This window comes from Labrus mixtus, chromosome 12, assembly GCF_963584025.1.
Source record: "Labrus mixtus chromosome 12, fLabMix1.1, whole genome shotgun sequence".
NCBI lineage: Eukaryota > Metazoa > Chordata > Actinopteri > Labriformes > Labridae > Labrus > Labrus mixtus.
In genome coordinates, this window is record NC_083623.1 from 13,395,284 (window position 1) to 13,410,598 (window position 15,315).

General features: G+C 39.7%; 1 protein-coding gene across 1 annotated transcript; it reads right to left on the reverse strand.

The window, feature by feature from the left end:
- Positions 1–175: 175 nt before the first annotated feature.
- On the reverse strand, positions 176–7,866 carry si:ch211-203k16.3 (techylectin-5B). The gene is made up of 9 exons (XM_061052089.1): positions 7,685–7,866; positions 7,073–7,324; positions 5,664–5,879; positions 3,274–3,393; positions 2,955–3,069; positions 2,712–2,849; positions 1,387–1,603; positions 1,112–1,307; positions 176–1,031 (listed from the first exon to the last, which is right to left on the reverse strand). The coding sequence occupies exons 2-9, from the start codon at positions 7,226–7,228 to the stop codon at positions 885–887; spliced, it is 1,305 nt and encodes a 434-aa protein (XP_060908072.1). The 5' UTR covers positions 7,229–7,324; positions 7,685–7,866; the 3' UTR covers positions 176–884.
- Between the last annotated feature and the right edge of the window lie 7,449 nt (positions 7,867–15,315).

The following is a 15,315-nucleotide window of genomic DNA, read 5'->3' on the forward strand; positions in this document are numbered from 1 at the left end:
TTTGGTAACCCAAGCGTTAAGTCATTTGAATCTGAGCATCACTTTCTGGATGCCACAGATAAACAAAGGCGTTTTCTTTATAAGAATTATCAAGTTGTTTCTTCATGTCAGTCAGAAATTTCCTTTCACTTGAGATGCTTCTTTTTTTATAAAAAATGATATTCTTTGAGCCATGTTTTGCACATATACTGGATTTTTATTGTACAGATCACAGAGTGTATGCATGTATACACAGTCCACTGTGCCTGACTCTGTTAGACACTAATCAAATCAAAGGGTCAAGGACTCTGGGTTATATATTTATATGAATTTTCTGAATATTCTCATGTCCTCACTGTTTGAGTAACAATATTAAAATCTCCTTAATTCAAAAATATATTTCATAACACATTAAATTCTTACTTGGCTGAAATTCAAAATAATAGAATAATGAATATTCAATAAGCATGCAACGCTTGCAGAGCATAAAATATGTAGGCGGTAAAATTCCATGATGTGCCTGGAAAACTGTAAGTCCTTCAACACATCATACACACATCCCTTTCCTTTGGCTGGGTTTCTAAAAGTGCATCCGACGTCATGTATCAAACTAAACGTACAAAATACAAGTAGAAAATAAAGAACTCACTTCCCTTGACTGACAGAAAAATATATCTATTTATAAAGTGTTTTTTCCCAAAAATATGTAGCTGAAATATGACTCAGCAGTTTTAAAAAGATCAAGTATGTCATTCATAATTACAGCTGGAGTTGTTGCTCTTGTTTACAAAATTGACATTCACTTCCTCTGCAATTGAAAGGATGAGTGGGTGTCATCATCGCCTCAATGTCACCGTGAGATTGCCCTTGTGAGTCCCTATCGCCTGTCTGGTTCATGCAGGAGGTCAGGGTGACAAACGGCTTCGGAAGCTGCGTGGCCGGATCATCATGCTGACTTTGCGAAGGGAGTAATAATCCGAGTCTTTCCAGGAGTACCAAACGATCCCATCAGGACCCAGCGGCCCCCGGCTTCTCGGTGTGTAATGGCCTCCCTGCAGGATGAGGGAGTTGTAAACACTCTCTCTGACTTTTTAAAAGAATAATGTGAAGGGATTTATCTGTTAGCACTCACTCTGTAGTAGACGCCATTAAGGTTGGCATAGAAGCACTGGTTGTACCACCAGCCGCCATGGGAGATTTCAGCACAGATGTTCCCACTGTCAGGCGTGCTGAAGCCCTGCTTATCATGGTACCAGCTAAAAGAGTCCTGGGCTGTCCCACTGAATCCTGTCACATGGAGACGGTACTGATGCTCTTCATCCTCCACACTGAACACACATAAAGAAGAAGAGTTGGAAACAATATTCTAGAGATACAGATGGTTGTGCATGTGTTTCTGACACCGACCTGAAGCTCTGGTAGACGGCATGTTTGTGCTTGTTGCTCCAGTCTTCCAGGTCGATGCGGAGGGTGTATTCTCCCTGGGTGCTCAGTTCGTGTATGTGGTCGTTACCCAACCAGAACTCTGACTGCAGGTCACCAAAGCCGTCCCTGTAATCCCTCCAGCTGCGGTCAAAGCTCACTGAGCCGTCCAGGCGCCGCTGGATTACAGTCCAGCCACCCCCTGCAACAAAAAGAAGGCATTGCACCTTAAGGGTGAGCCTATGTAATGTCATATAGGTTATGATACTTGAAACACATAGTATCATATTGTAAAGAATGGTCCTATTCTGTTGGATCCTAACATATAATTGCCTCATATATAAACATATTTTACCATTCAGTATTGTTCAGGATCGTTTCCTATCATTAAGTTATGTATCTGATCACACAGTTATGTAGGTCTGTATGATAAAGTACAGTGTCCCATCGTGTGGTTTATTGGACAGTGTTGTATAGTAACATGATCTTAAAGTGTCATATCATATATCCCCTATATTGTGTTTTTTCATTCATTAGTGTGTGCTTTTTTTATAGAATTATATCAATTCTAATTGTATACCATATGGTATTGGATCCTTTTATATAGATTTTCTTTCTATAATGTTGTTTCCTATCAAATAGTATCATGTTGGACAGGTTTGTATACATTATTGTATGTTACATGATAGGGTATCCTATCTTATAGTGCCTATCTTACCAAATTAAATTACTTACTTTAAATTCAACTTGCCACTAAATATGTCTCAATGTCCTGTATAATTTTTAGTGTATAGTTAAGATTTTAATTAGTTTATAGTTTACTGAATTATTACTTACAATAGTTGTAAACAGTACATTTATCTTTATTTTTATTTGATTCCTATATATTCTTATTTTATTTGTACTCATATGCATGCTCTTCTTCTTGTCTTTTACTGCTGCAAAACTTGAATGTCCCCACTGGGGATCAAGTATTATCTTATCTTATATTGCATTGTTTCATGCAGTATAATATCAGTTGTTCAGTATAATTTTCTTTGAGTTGTCATTGTTTTTTTTATAATTCTTCCTACTGTATTGTATTGTTTTGTTTTACACACAGACATAGAGGTTTCATTATTGTATCGTATTGGATCAGATGATATCGTTTCCATTTGGCCAAGGCAGAATTCAGGGACACTGCACGGCACACCTGCAGAGTTTAATAACATGAAACTTGATTGAATTTTGGCCAACACGTTGGCTCTAGCTTTGGAAAATCCTGCCAAAATTCAATCAGTGCTTAACCAACGTTCTACCATGTGACTCACCCTCTGTGTCCATATCACAGTAGACCTCCACAGGCATGCCTGCGAGTGATGGCACCACTGTGTAAAGACCTGACCTCCTCACTCCATTGTAGTAGATGGAAGCACAGTCAATGGGACAGTTCCTAACATGATGAAGCTCTGAAGGAAGGAAACGTGAGACATGAATGAGTAGGAGGAACCTTGAGCTTGGTGCCCTCTGCTGGGTGATTGTAGTATTTGATGTGCATGTGTCTGTGAGCATACCTGGGTGTGATGCTTCTTGAGTATTCATCAGAGAGTTGGGTCGGACGATGTTGACCATGCAACCAGGGCTTCTTTTCACTCTGTCCACCATGAGTGTCAGATTTTGGAGCTCGCTCTAAAGTAAAATGAAGGGAAGTTATTGAATACCAACCAGTGCACATACATTTTCATGTTTTTATTCCTTCATAATTCCTTAACAGCTAGCAACAACGTTATTTACTCTCAGGTTTACGTTGCTGTAGAAAAAAATCCTCTGTGAAATAAAATTGTTGTAACACTGTTACTTGCCTAAAAGAAAAAGTGTCACAGTGTTTCTTACCTGGAGGTCTAGGATCAAAGTGCCCTGTAGATGCAGCAGGGTGGTTGCTTCAACATAGTGAATCTCCAGCTCATGAAAACGCTGCTCCAAAGAAATATTCAAGTGGTTCCTCTCTTCACTCTGTCCCAGACATGTAAGTACCCAATCACACAAGCACAGACAAAAAAGAAAAACAATGTGAGATCTGTTTTTTCTTCTTACTTTTTTTTTTTTACATCACTTAATACATTGGCCAAAATGTGCTAAGAAGACCATAAGAATGTATAAAATCATGTTCTGCAGTTTTGTTATGATGTGCCAGTGACGCAAATGATGATGAACGTTGACCTTTTCTACTTGTTGAAACATTTCACTTGTATTTTTGAAAGTCCAAAAGGCTCACCCACACTAGGACCAGTTGCCCTGTACCGTGCACGATGCCCCCCCCCCCCCCCTCCCCATTCCCTTGCTGGCCTAGCCTCAGCATGGTTTCCTCTTGCAATACGTCACTATGTCATAGTACAACACATGCATCACTTCACGGCATCATGACGCGTCCTTTGGTTCACAAGTAAGCGTGTCCTCAGGGTCAGCACAATGGAACACAACCCAGAGAACATGACTGCAACTTTACTGACTTTGTGGCTTATTTTAAGTTGTTTTGGTCTCATGAGTCCCTCTAACACTCCTGAATTTCTCGATTTTGCAATGCGGCTAACGATTACGCCCGTGCTTGTGCTTTAGCTCTTTCATGAGCAACCACACCAGGCTTTCAACCGTGCCACGCTACAAAGCACTCACACGAGTCAAACAAACTGGACTTAATTGTTCAAACGTGCTTGGGAACGGTACAGATTCCATGTTGCATGTTTTGAACAAACATCACTAGCACAGTTTCTAGCGTAGACATTACAACAAGTTACGAATAGTTTTACTAAGATACAATTAATCTGTGCTAATCAGCTGATTATGGACCGTGCCACACTGTGAGAAAAAGTGGATGAAGTGGTGCTGTGCGCCTCAAGCTAATGTTAGCTGCTGGCTGGCTGAAGTTGTGTTCTAGTGTTGTGTTTTGCATAGTTACATTTAATGAATCTGATTTTTTATTTTAATCTGGCTGTAAAGATGAACTGATCTAAAACAGTAAACAATCTTGATTTTAAAGTGCAAAAATCATATTTCTCCCTCTGACTAACCGTAAAAGTCAGACGTGGCTGTGTGATAATGACTTTAGTCCATATACATGATGCTAAAATACTTCATACAGGAGGCCTAGTCTTCTGTCTCATGTTTCATAAAGTAAAAAAAACAGGGAGATTCCATAATCAAGTGGCATGCGATTTAATCAAAATGTACTGAATCAAATAATAAACGGAGTGAATTATTCCATATTTTAATGAATCATAGCCTTTGAATCAGATAGCCTATGAAAAGAGAGATGCACACCCCTATTAAAAAAACCTAGATTAGCTGTAGCTGCTTTTACTCACAGCTGAGGCATTTTGTAAATCTGTTAAACATAGAGCCCATAGCGCCCCAAATCAATATACCCTGGCTTAAATGCTGCTTATGAATCGATCTTTGTAGTTTTTATTCTATTGTCTTTAACTTGGCAGCTCAATACACATACAAATGAACGCTGAGTTTTTTTAGTCTTTCTCGATGCATACAAAGTAAAACATGGAACCTCTCCTGAGGCTCTTTGGGGAAATAGAATGGGCCTTCTCTTCTCAAACTCAAAGCTGGACTCTTCAGTATGTGCTCTATTCCTAGCCTGGACATTGAGGATAACATTAACACTCATTAACACACAAACCCTGGAGCACTTCCTGCTCTCGTGTTCGACACATGAACCCTTTCCACTGGCCAACTTTGGTCCAGCTGGGTGTGTTTTGCATATAGATCACTGCCTGAGATGCATGAGGCAACACGTGGAGGAGTAGGAGGCTAATCCTGTTAGCAACTGAGGTCAAGGACATGTTGGGGGGAAGCCAGCTTGATGACCAGTCATGACGTTACACTGCAGAACCCTGCACAACTAATGTAATGTGTTTTCTCGACTAGATCATGGCGCCAAAATGCAAACAGGAAGTCAGGGTATGAGTCAGCTGTTTGACCCCCTGAAAAACGTTAATGTTTCACTGGCTTTAAACTAAAAAAAGATGGGGCAGGGAAAGTATTAAAAAAGTGATTTAAAGTTTCCCCCCTAAAGGATAGATTTAGTGCCACAGACAGAGAAAACACCAAGTTTACTGTCCAAATAAGTGAGCTGTTTTCATGTTCAGTCTGTTCCAAGTAGCTGTCACATTGCCACAACACCCAGTGAGCCCTAAAGCAAGCACTCAAAGCAGTTGAAAGGATTGTTGCTGAAAGTTGACCCAGGTCTGCTAAGTCGATATGTAAAGTGTCACCTGCAGCTCGAGGACTTTGATGCGGTGGCGATGGTTCCTCAGCTCCTCCTGCAGCTCAGAGATGGTCTCCTTCAGTGTCACAATCTGCTGCTTCCTCTCCTCGTTCTCGTTCAGCCAGTAGGAAACCTCGTCCGAGCAACGGAACATGTCAGGGCACTTCTGCTCGTTCAGCTGCGGCAGCGTGGCCACCAGGCGACACATCCCGTCATCCATCACCTGTTAGGAGATTCAGGAATCAACTTTTAGAACAAAGTTTTAATTGCATGAATTTTTTTCCGACTGGTAGCAAAAAAAAAAAAGTGCTTCAATGTCATGTCCTTACAAAACAGGCACACGCTGACCTCATCCTCTTACATGACATACAGAGAGGACTTTAGTAGGTCAAACTCTTTATTTTCAACCTGGATACGTGCGGCTAGAATTCATTCATTAATAAATATTAGATGTTCTAATTAAGTGGAAAGACTCCAGGGATGGCCGTTACATTTCAAACAGACATTTATTTTCCTACATCACTAACCTTTTTTTTGGCAGTAACAATATAAAGGAATCTAGTGCTGTCAATATTATACTGCGACAGCTAATTTAAGGCTCTATTCTGGGCTCCAGTAGAAGTCACTATTGTTGACATTTGAACACAAAAAGTAAAGTGATACCAAATCAAACACATTCCTATAGCTGCGTATTCTGTTTCTCTGCACACTCGTATAAAAGTTTGCATAATTCTAACTTTCCAGATTTTTTTCACTAGTGAATTTTTGTGTGGTGGTTCTTCTGTTTTAGTTGCAGATGCAGTAGGCCTGCTTGTTTGTTGGTTTTGTAGGAAGGTATAACATTTACTAAGGTACTGTAATGTAGTTTGAGGCTACTTGTTGTGTCATTTCAATTTGATGCTCCTGTACTGCTGAGATACACTGCAGAAGGAAATCATCTGCTTTTTTACTCCACAAAAGTAACTAACAGTTATTCTTCTTAAGATTTAGATTTACTATATTATCCATGAACAAATTAATGAAAGATGCAATGATATAGTTTCAACCAACCAAAGGTTACAGTCTAAGGCCCACAAGGGCTTAGGGGGAGGGGTTAGACATCTAGGTTTGTAACCATTGGACTGAGCCACCAAACTACATCAGAATACATCTAGTTGCAAATTGAAATTATATTTGATTAATCAGTATAACACATTTGTATAGTATAAGTGTATACGAGGACATATCCCTATTAATTCTGTACTCTGAGTAGTTTAACATATATTTGACTACATTCATAAAGGCACTTTTTTCTCTTTTATGAAACTTGTTTACTGCAGAGCTGAGATGCTCTTTCAAAAAGCTGTCCCATCTCTGGAGTTAAAGGTGAAAACACAAGGAGGTAAACTGTTCGTCGAGTATTCAGAGTGTGATCACCTGGTTAGTATACTCCCCACACTGAGCTCCCCCACCGTTGCGCTGAGTGGTTGTGTTCTGGAAGTCAGCTTTGGCTTCTGGAAGCAACACGATGAGGAAACAAAGAGCAGAGCACAAGCCCCACCTGGGAGGGCCTCCTTGAGACAGGAGAGACATATCTGCATCTGGTTACTCTGTTCCTGCTGTGTCAGTGAGAGAGGGGGTGGGACACGGGCGTGTGTGCTTCACCATGTGAGGCTCTGCTGCTTCTCCCTGGGGAAAAAAGAGAGAAACATAGACACCTTTTCGCCCATACAGTCATGCTTCTTCACCCTGTCAAACCTGACACAATATTTGGGACGTGAGATTAATTAGGAAGAAGGTGACGCCCTCAGTCTATCACATTAGTCTAGTTTGTCCTCAGGTAACTGGCTAAACACACAAACAAGCGTGCCCAAGTCAAATGAGCCACACTCAGAATTTGAGTTTTCTATCTTTCTAACTTAGTCACATGAACACTCAACAGGAAACATAACAAACATGCAATAAACAGTTTTTAGTATCTGTAAAGCCATAAAATGTGAACTATGCACTATGCTGCTCATATATACTTTTTCATTCTGTTGTACATACCCTGATTACAGACCATCTACTACCCCGTTCCTGGCCCATTTCAGGCTGAGGGGTTCCCTCCATTTTCTTCTTCTCCTTCTCCCTTTTTTTTCCTTTCTGGCTCTCTCTTTCAGTCTGTATTCCTCATGCTCTCTCTTTCCCTCGCTCTCGCTCTCATTGCAGACATCTTAGTCCCATAATCCACCTCTAAGAGGATTCACAACAACTGAGGGATCGAGGGAGGTACACCGCTAGGGAAGCAATAATGAAATTATCAAGGAAGCAGGAGAAAAAAAGGTGCAAAAAAAAAAATGTCTTTAAGTATTTGTACTTTTTAAAGAAAAGGTTCATGGTTCAATTTTGCTGCTGTCTTGGGTACCTTTTTTGACGGAACTGCAATTATTGAAACAAAGCTTTTGCTGCATATTTTGAGTGAGAAATTGATCATGAAAAGGATTTATCATAGAAAAAGAGTCGACACAGCTATAGGAAAGTCAGATTTGTTCTATATAGAGAAAGGTAGGAATTGGGCACATGCATTTCTCTGGAATTGAATGCATGCGTCAGCAAAACGCATATATGCATCATCTACAGGCAGGGTAATCCTGCTCACAGGAAGCAGTAATGAAGTCTGATGTGAGTGGAAGTACGAGGGGGCTGATCCTATTACAGTTGCAAAGCTGCTTTTTACATCTTTATACCCTCCACTTTGGCTTCGCTTGCACAGATCCTTGTAAATAATAAACACTAATGAACACTAACGAAGACCTTATTACTTGTTTGTTTTATGTAACTGTAGAAACTTGTCAAAACACTAAAAATGCTGAAATTTGCACATACAGTATACAGTAAAGGCCCTGCAGCCATCTATCCGCTATGTGAAGGGATCCTAAACATCACACTGAAGACTGCACAGTGCATAAGCATGACTTATTTAATGCATGCAAACTGAATTCCACAGACCGACTCTCAGGGATTTAAAATGCCCCTCACAAGAAAGCTCTGCTGTGGTCCCCGATGCTGTGTGTTGAACGCTTGTGTGAGTAAGTTTATGAGAAAGGCCACATGGTGGCAGCATGTAACAACTTCATTATGGACTGGCCCTCCCTGTGCTGCTGTGCCTTCACAGTGAACTTATCCAGAGAAGCAGGACAGGCAACAAAAAACAACAGTTGATCAAAGGTATTGAAGCCAGAAAATTAGGGTTAGGGTCAAACAAAGAAAAATGAATGTAGATAGATATTGAGTCGGTCTCATTTAAAGACCTAGTTTCTAAAATGTACAGTAGCAGTAAGAGAAGAGCTATAGGCTATAAAGTTGGGTCAAATGACATGTTATCTTGAACCTATATCACACGGTGCATGCTAAATTGTTATTCTAAATCAGTGGTTCCCAAGCCTACTGTATCATTAAATCCTGAGACATTGCACTGCAACCAATGCATTACAGGAGAGACTTATGATGGACAGAGGACATCTCTCTCTCTCTCTCTCTCTCTCTCTCTCTCTCTCTCTCTCTCATATGCTCACCTGCTGCATGTGATGTGTTAGGGGTGCAAAATTAATAACATCAATCATCCACCAGCTCTTTGGTCTTACAGTACATGGCTGTCTTACACAGATATAAGAAATAAAAATGTAAAAAATAGTTTGCAAATATGCTGAATTATTCATCTTTTAAAAGCAAAGGGTAACATTCCTCATGAAGTTATGGCTTTCCTCAGCATGTTGACAGGCACCAAAAGCTAAGGCTGAGTGATGTGACACACTGACAGGATGAAGGACAGGTTTTAAGAAGGAGGTGGAAGCAGAGGAGTTCAGAGTGGGAGGTATTTCATTTCCTGTGTTGGCAAAATGACACATGTACAAGAGTTTGATTTCATAACAATAGTACCTTTTGTTGAAAGTCTAACCATACCTGCATAGAACTGCAGTCCATTTTTTTTATCCAGTTCCGAATCACAGCAGAAGCTGTTTCAGTCCACTTTTCACAAGGTGTGTTTTTGAATATACTGTTCATGTTCAACCAGGGATTGAATGTCCCATCAGATGAGGTGAAATATAACGGTTTGTAAGGAGGAAGCAGCTGTTGCTCTGCACGGGTTTAGAACGCAGAGTTTGTACTTACTCAAACTCTGGATTTGATGTAAATTGGCTCAAAGAAATGCCTGTTCCTGGAAAGGAAGAATCATGAACACGTGTATGTGCATGTTGTCAAGTGAGAAAGAAGTGGAACACAGCTTGTAGCTCCTTTGATCTGACAAAGTTTGCTCTTTATTTTTTGTATGAAATGAGACATTTTACAAATCCTCTTTACCAGGAGAAACATTCAGAGCTCCAGCAAATGTCTCGGATTATATGAAAATGTGATGTGAATCAAAATGAGTCTCTCATAACAACCTTCATAAAAACACCAAATGAACGGTTTTCATTTAGTAAGGATGGTGTTTCTTCCCCTGTGTAGCATTTCATGGGGCGGGAGAATATCTGCTTAGGAGCGTTAAAGCTGCTCTTACTGTCCTCGGTGGCCCAACACCTTATGTTTGATAAATAGGCTAATTATTATTTGTTACCCATGTGTTTTATGTTTGTGTGCGCAAAATTCCTTTATTTGCTTCCATACAGATTATATATCCTCTTAGTTATGTGTTTTGTTGTTTCAAGAGTCTAACTAATAGGTAGTGCTTCAATTTAAATCTCCACAAATTGTAATGTAGAGATAAAAGCTTCTGATAGCTGTCTTAAACGTTAGTTGGAAAGATCATTGGAAAGTAGTTTTCAGTTTCAGTTAAAAGAGAGCTGTCCTTGAGAATGGTGCCAAGATAAACACAAGTGAATAATACTTACCTACAGGAACACATGTGTTGTTTAACCATTCAGCTGATCTGACATGTTTATAATGGCAGATAACTGGTAGTGATTGATGTGTGAGTTGAGTAGCCTATGGATTGAACTTTCTCACTTATTCTTAAATAGGTCAAATTAATCACTTTTTTTTTTTTACAAGCAGATTAAATGAATTCATTTCAGTGTGTATAGTTCAGTTTAATGCCTTGCATGTAGATTGTTACATCTAATTAAACTATTAAACCTGAAACTTCAAAAGAATACAAATTACACTTGAAAGCATGTTTGATTGACAAAGATGTTAAGACCCACATATTTATCAGTGTAATAATACAGGTATACAAGCAGGTTGTGTTGTTTTTACAGCTTAATGAATGATGTCTCTTCAGCGCAGTATCTCTCCAGAAAAGAGTGTCGGACTCGGTTTATTTGTCACTGTTGTTAGTGAATAATGGTCCTTCCAGAGCTCTGGTTGACTGGGTGACATTTTCTTTAAAGGAACAATGTGACAAGGTACGAATTAGCAGCACGCATGCACGCACACACACACACACACACACACACACACACACACACACACACAGTAAGAGAGAGAGAGAGGAGTCTTTGTGAATGTGCTTCAGCACTAAAGAGAACCACTTCCTTGCTTAAACACAGATGGATTGTTTCCATGAGCCACCCGCACTGTGACCTGCACTTAAATCTATTGCTGTCCAGTACGATTCCTTTGTGGCTACAGCTTCCCTTTAAACACAGATCACAGGTCCTGTCACCTGTTTTGGAAGAAATGAAAGCAGAGGGAGCCTCGGAGTATCTGTATCAATCAATATGTCAATACCAATCAGTATGCATCACTCGTCTGCACCATTCCCTGCAGGGATATCTATCCTGGCTGCATGCCACTACTCTACACCGTTACTCATCCTGATACAACTGTATCCATCACATTTCTCCCTCAGTTTCCTTCATACTGTAAACACACACACACACACACGCACGCACGCACGCACGCACACACAGGGAGATTTCAAGGTCTAGTTTAGCCTTTTGGCTGTAATAAATTTGAGGAGACACCAGAGTTAATCTGCTCTATTTGTCAGTGGTTCCCTTTGGTTTCATGCATCATGTCACCTTTATTACAGAAATGCACTAGAGCAACACGCCAGACTTGATCTAAAGTGAGTAAGTAAGTAAAAGGCAGGTCTAACTGCCCTTACTGTAAAAGCAACATTAGCCATGCATTTAACTAAAAAAAAAAAAAATAGAGGTACTTTAAACTTAATGCATCCGTGATATTATTTTTCATCAGTATATTCTCTGCTAAAGTCTGAGTATGAATGATTTATCAGGACGACCTGAAGGCTTCACCTTCCTCTGCAGCTAGCTCTAATTACAGAGAGAATTACTTCAGAAACATCGCTGACCCTCATTTAGCATGGCACCATGTCATGTGTTAGCGGAATCATCAATTACAATACTGCATTAGTCTCAGTGGCTTGTTTGTGGGGAGACTTAATCTATACTCTTCTTCACAGCAGAGAGGAGGAGTTTGTTAATACATGCCTTTCAGTAAGGAAACAGTTCTTTCCCCCCTACAATAAAATATACTTTAAATTTCTCTGAGGAAATAATATTCTAATTCCAAACAAGAAAAATACTAAATTATTACATAATAAGATTTTGTCATGTTTCAGCTGTTTAGTTCTGTATTTATGTTGTTCAGTAAAAATATGTAATATTTTGTCATTCATTCCTCCTTCACCTGTTGCTTCTATTTCCTCACTTGTTTGATTGTATTGACCACCCTGAATTTTTTTAACCTGGGCTCCGGTTGTCTCCTCTGTCTCCAATTAAACCCCCCAAAATTGACACCTTGTGTGGATGTTTCAACATTGCTCTATTTGTGTTTTTACCCTTTTTGCTGGACCTTGTTGTTTTGTTGATTTTTGTCTTAATATTTTTTCATCCTTGCTTTGGACTTTGATACAGTAACTTCTGATTTTTTTTCTTTGTTTTTATGAAATTTATATTAAAAAAAATCTGCTCCTTCATGCTCTGAGTATACCAAACTTGACAGCTTTCAATCACTCAATCAGTTATTTTCTCATTCACATGTATTTCAATAATGCAAATGATTGCAGACAAAATGTTAAAAATGATGACAAATTAAAACCTACGATAAGTCTTGTAATGTAATAGTAATGTATTAGTCTTTGGAGTGCAGAGGACATGAATCTATCGTAAAATACAAAATTTGACATTTCCGAGAAGCGTGCAGAGAGACTGACCAATTACGACAGAGCAAATCAGCCGACCAATCAGATCAGACTTGGAACACATGGGGACCCTGGAATGTGGGCACTACAAGCGTTGCAGACAGAGTCAGAAGCGAGCTGGTGTATGGAGCGGCAGTACATGAAAACAGACACGTTTTTTGAACATGAGCGATTGTGAACGTACTTTAGTAGGCACATAAATTAAATATGTGAACCCCAAAAAGGACATAATATGACCCCTTTAAACGTCGCTTGCGTCCTATATACCTGTGTGACCAATAGACCGATATAAAATGTTGACACCCACTGCTTGTGCAGTCAACACCATCACCCAAAGCATGCGACCTGACGCCAGAAACATGAGAATTTGTGCAACGAACACTAGACTGGCAGCGCCCTTTTTTATAAATAACTTTTCTCCATCATGAGGTCATAATCATGCATTCAAAGAAAGCGTTGGTATACCGTTCAATAAATAAACCTTGTGGAGTTCTGGTTTGATTGAAAGACTCCTTAATTAACCTTAACTAGTTACCTGCCGAGTCAGGCAGCACGACTCGCTTTCTGTTTGTAGTAACTAGCTACTGTAGCTACTTTGAACACATTGATCATGTGTCGCATTGTTAGCTTGATTTTTTGAGCTCTGACTCTTTCCAGCTGGTTAATAGTCAACCCTTCAGCTCAGTTTTGGTCCCCACCAACTCTAAGGGAGATTGGATATATAGTGGCTTAATTCTACACTATGTTCATGAACTATTTTTGCTGAGTCATTTGGTGCTTTTCAGTAATTAGAGTAATGAGAGTAAATAAAAAATAATGAAGTTGTGAAACAGACAACAAATAACTTGAAAATGCATTCTTACATGATCATTATTTGTGGTATGTCCCTTAAAATTAGCCCTGCACCAACTAACCGGTACGTTACTTGAATTAGCTGATTTTCAAACTGTTTGGCTATGATCTGTGACTGGCTGGTCCTCCTAAATATATCTGGTTCTGCCCTGATCTAAGATTTAGATGCCATTCACAGCGACACAAACAAGCGAATATGTCAGCAGTGTTGACATGAAGTGCCCATCTGGCATCTGCACAGATCTACCAAAACGTTCTGAACCTGGACAGGACTTGTTCATATGAGACAGCTGTCACTCTGTGTCACTGTGGACAGAGACTGCAGACTGAAGTGTGCTTCATTGCCATCACAGGAGTAATAATATGCTAGGCTTTCTAATCAAATGACCTGTTTTTGTTTGCTTCTGCGCTGTACATGTGTATCTGTGCACTCCTTCTCCCTCTCTCTGATTCTTGCAGTTAAGGCGTTTACATGACAGACACATCATACACCCAGCGTATCTCTTTCTTGATTTGTCCATCTTCCCTGTGAATCTGGTTGTGCTTTTTGTGTGAGGACCACCTGGCTTCACCACTGCTTCACGAGACAAAAACAGCTTTTCACACATGCAGTTGCACTCTTACTGAAATGACAGGCCAGCAGGCCAGTGGGAGAGTGTGTCAGTGTGATGCACACCAATGGGACCGTTTTTACAAAAGTGTTTCAGCCATACAAGCAACACTGGTTTTATGCCAGCTAGCCCATCAGTAGGCTATAACTCTTCATGAACAAGTACACTCCAGTACTGTATATGATATATTATTAGCATGTCTTATATAGTTGGAGCTTCTCTTTAACACAGATAGTGTGCCTTAAAGTCACTGAGTGTGAATGATTGTACTTTGTTACATTTTAGCTTAAAAAAGTTACAAAATCCAAAATCATGTTTGGTAGACTCTTTGCCTCATTGCATCCTAATGTGTTCAGTGAATAAGCAAGCTTGCTTACTTTTTCCAAAACAGAAGCAAGCGGATGACCATCTGTTGTTTGAACTACAATCCAGATGTTCATCTTCATGTTTCACAGAAGCCTTAATATTTGCTTCACCATGCACCCAAGCATAACAACTGGCATTTCTTGTAAAATGCAGCTGTTGAATCTTCTGCAAAGTAAGGCTTCAATAAGGGCTTCTGTGTTTTTCAAGGTAGACATCAGGAAGACATGTAAAAATAAAGATCAGCACAGAGACAGAAAGCAGGAAACAGGACCAATGCTAACAGCTCTAGATACCATTGCTAACATGCTAACATGCTCACCCAGCAAGCTAACTTTGGTTGACATCTTCATAACTCAAAGTACAGCAGAGGTTGATGGGAAAATCATCATTTATGGATTAAGTTTGTGGTACTAGTAAAGAAATGAACGTTCATAAAAGTGATTTCAAGTCATTCTCAGGGGAGCACATATTTATTCCAGTTTCATGAAGATTCCTTCTTTTGGTCGAAAACCACAAATGTTCACCTCATGGTGGGATTTATCCACTGGGAACCATCAATGAGTGCGTTAACATGGACTTCAGTTTGATCATATTCATGATATGGTGTGGCACACAGAGAAACCTGGTTATTCATACCCCTGTATACATGTTTAGTACTATTTAACAGTTTCTGATCAGTGTATCTTATTTGCGCAGACTCC

What these genes read in the sequence shown, in the direction of transcription:
- si:ch211-203k16.3 (XM_061052089.1), bottom strand. Translation starts at nt 7,228, where the DNA reads ATGTCTCTCCTGTCTCAAGGAGGCCCTCCCAGGTGGGGCTTGTGCTCT. An exon ending in CTTTGATCCTAGACCTCCAG is followed by an intron (nt 3,070 to 3,273) that starts GTAAGAAACACT and finishes ATTTTACTTTAG; the next exon opens with AGCGAGCTCCAAAATCTGAC. An exon ending in GCCGTCTACCAGAGCTTCAG is followed by an intron (nt 1,308 to 1,386) that starts GTCGGTGTCAGA and finishes ATGTGTGTTCAG; the next exon opens with TGTGGAGGATGAAGAGCATC.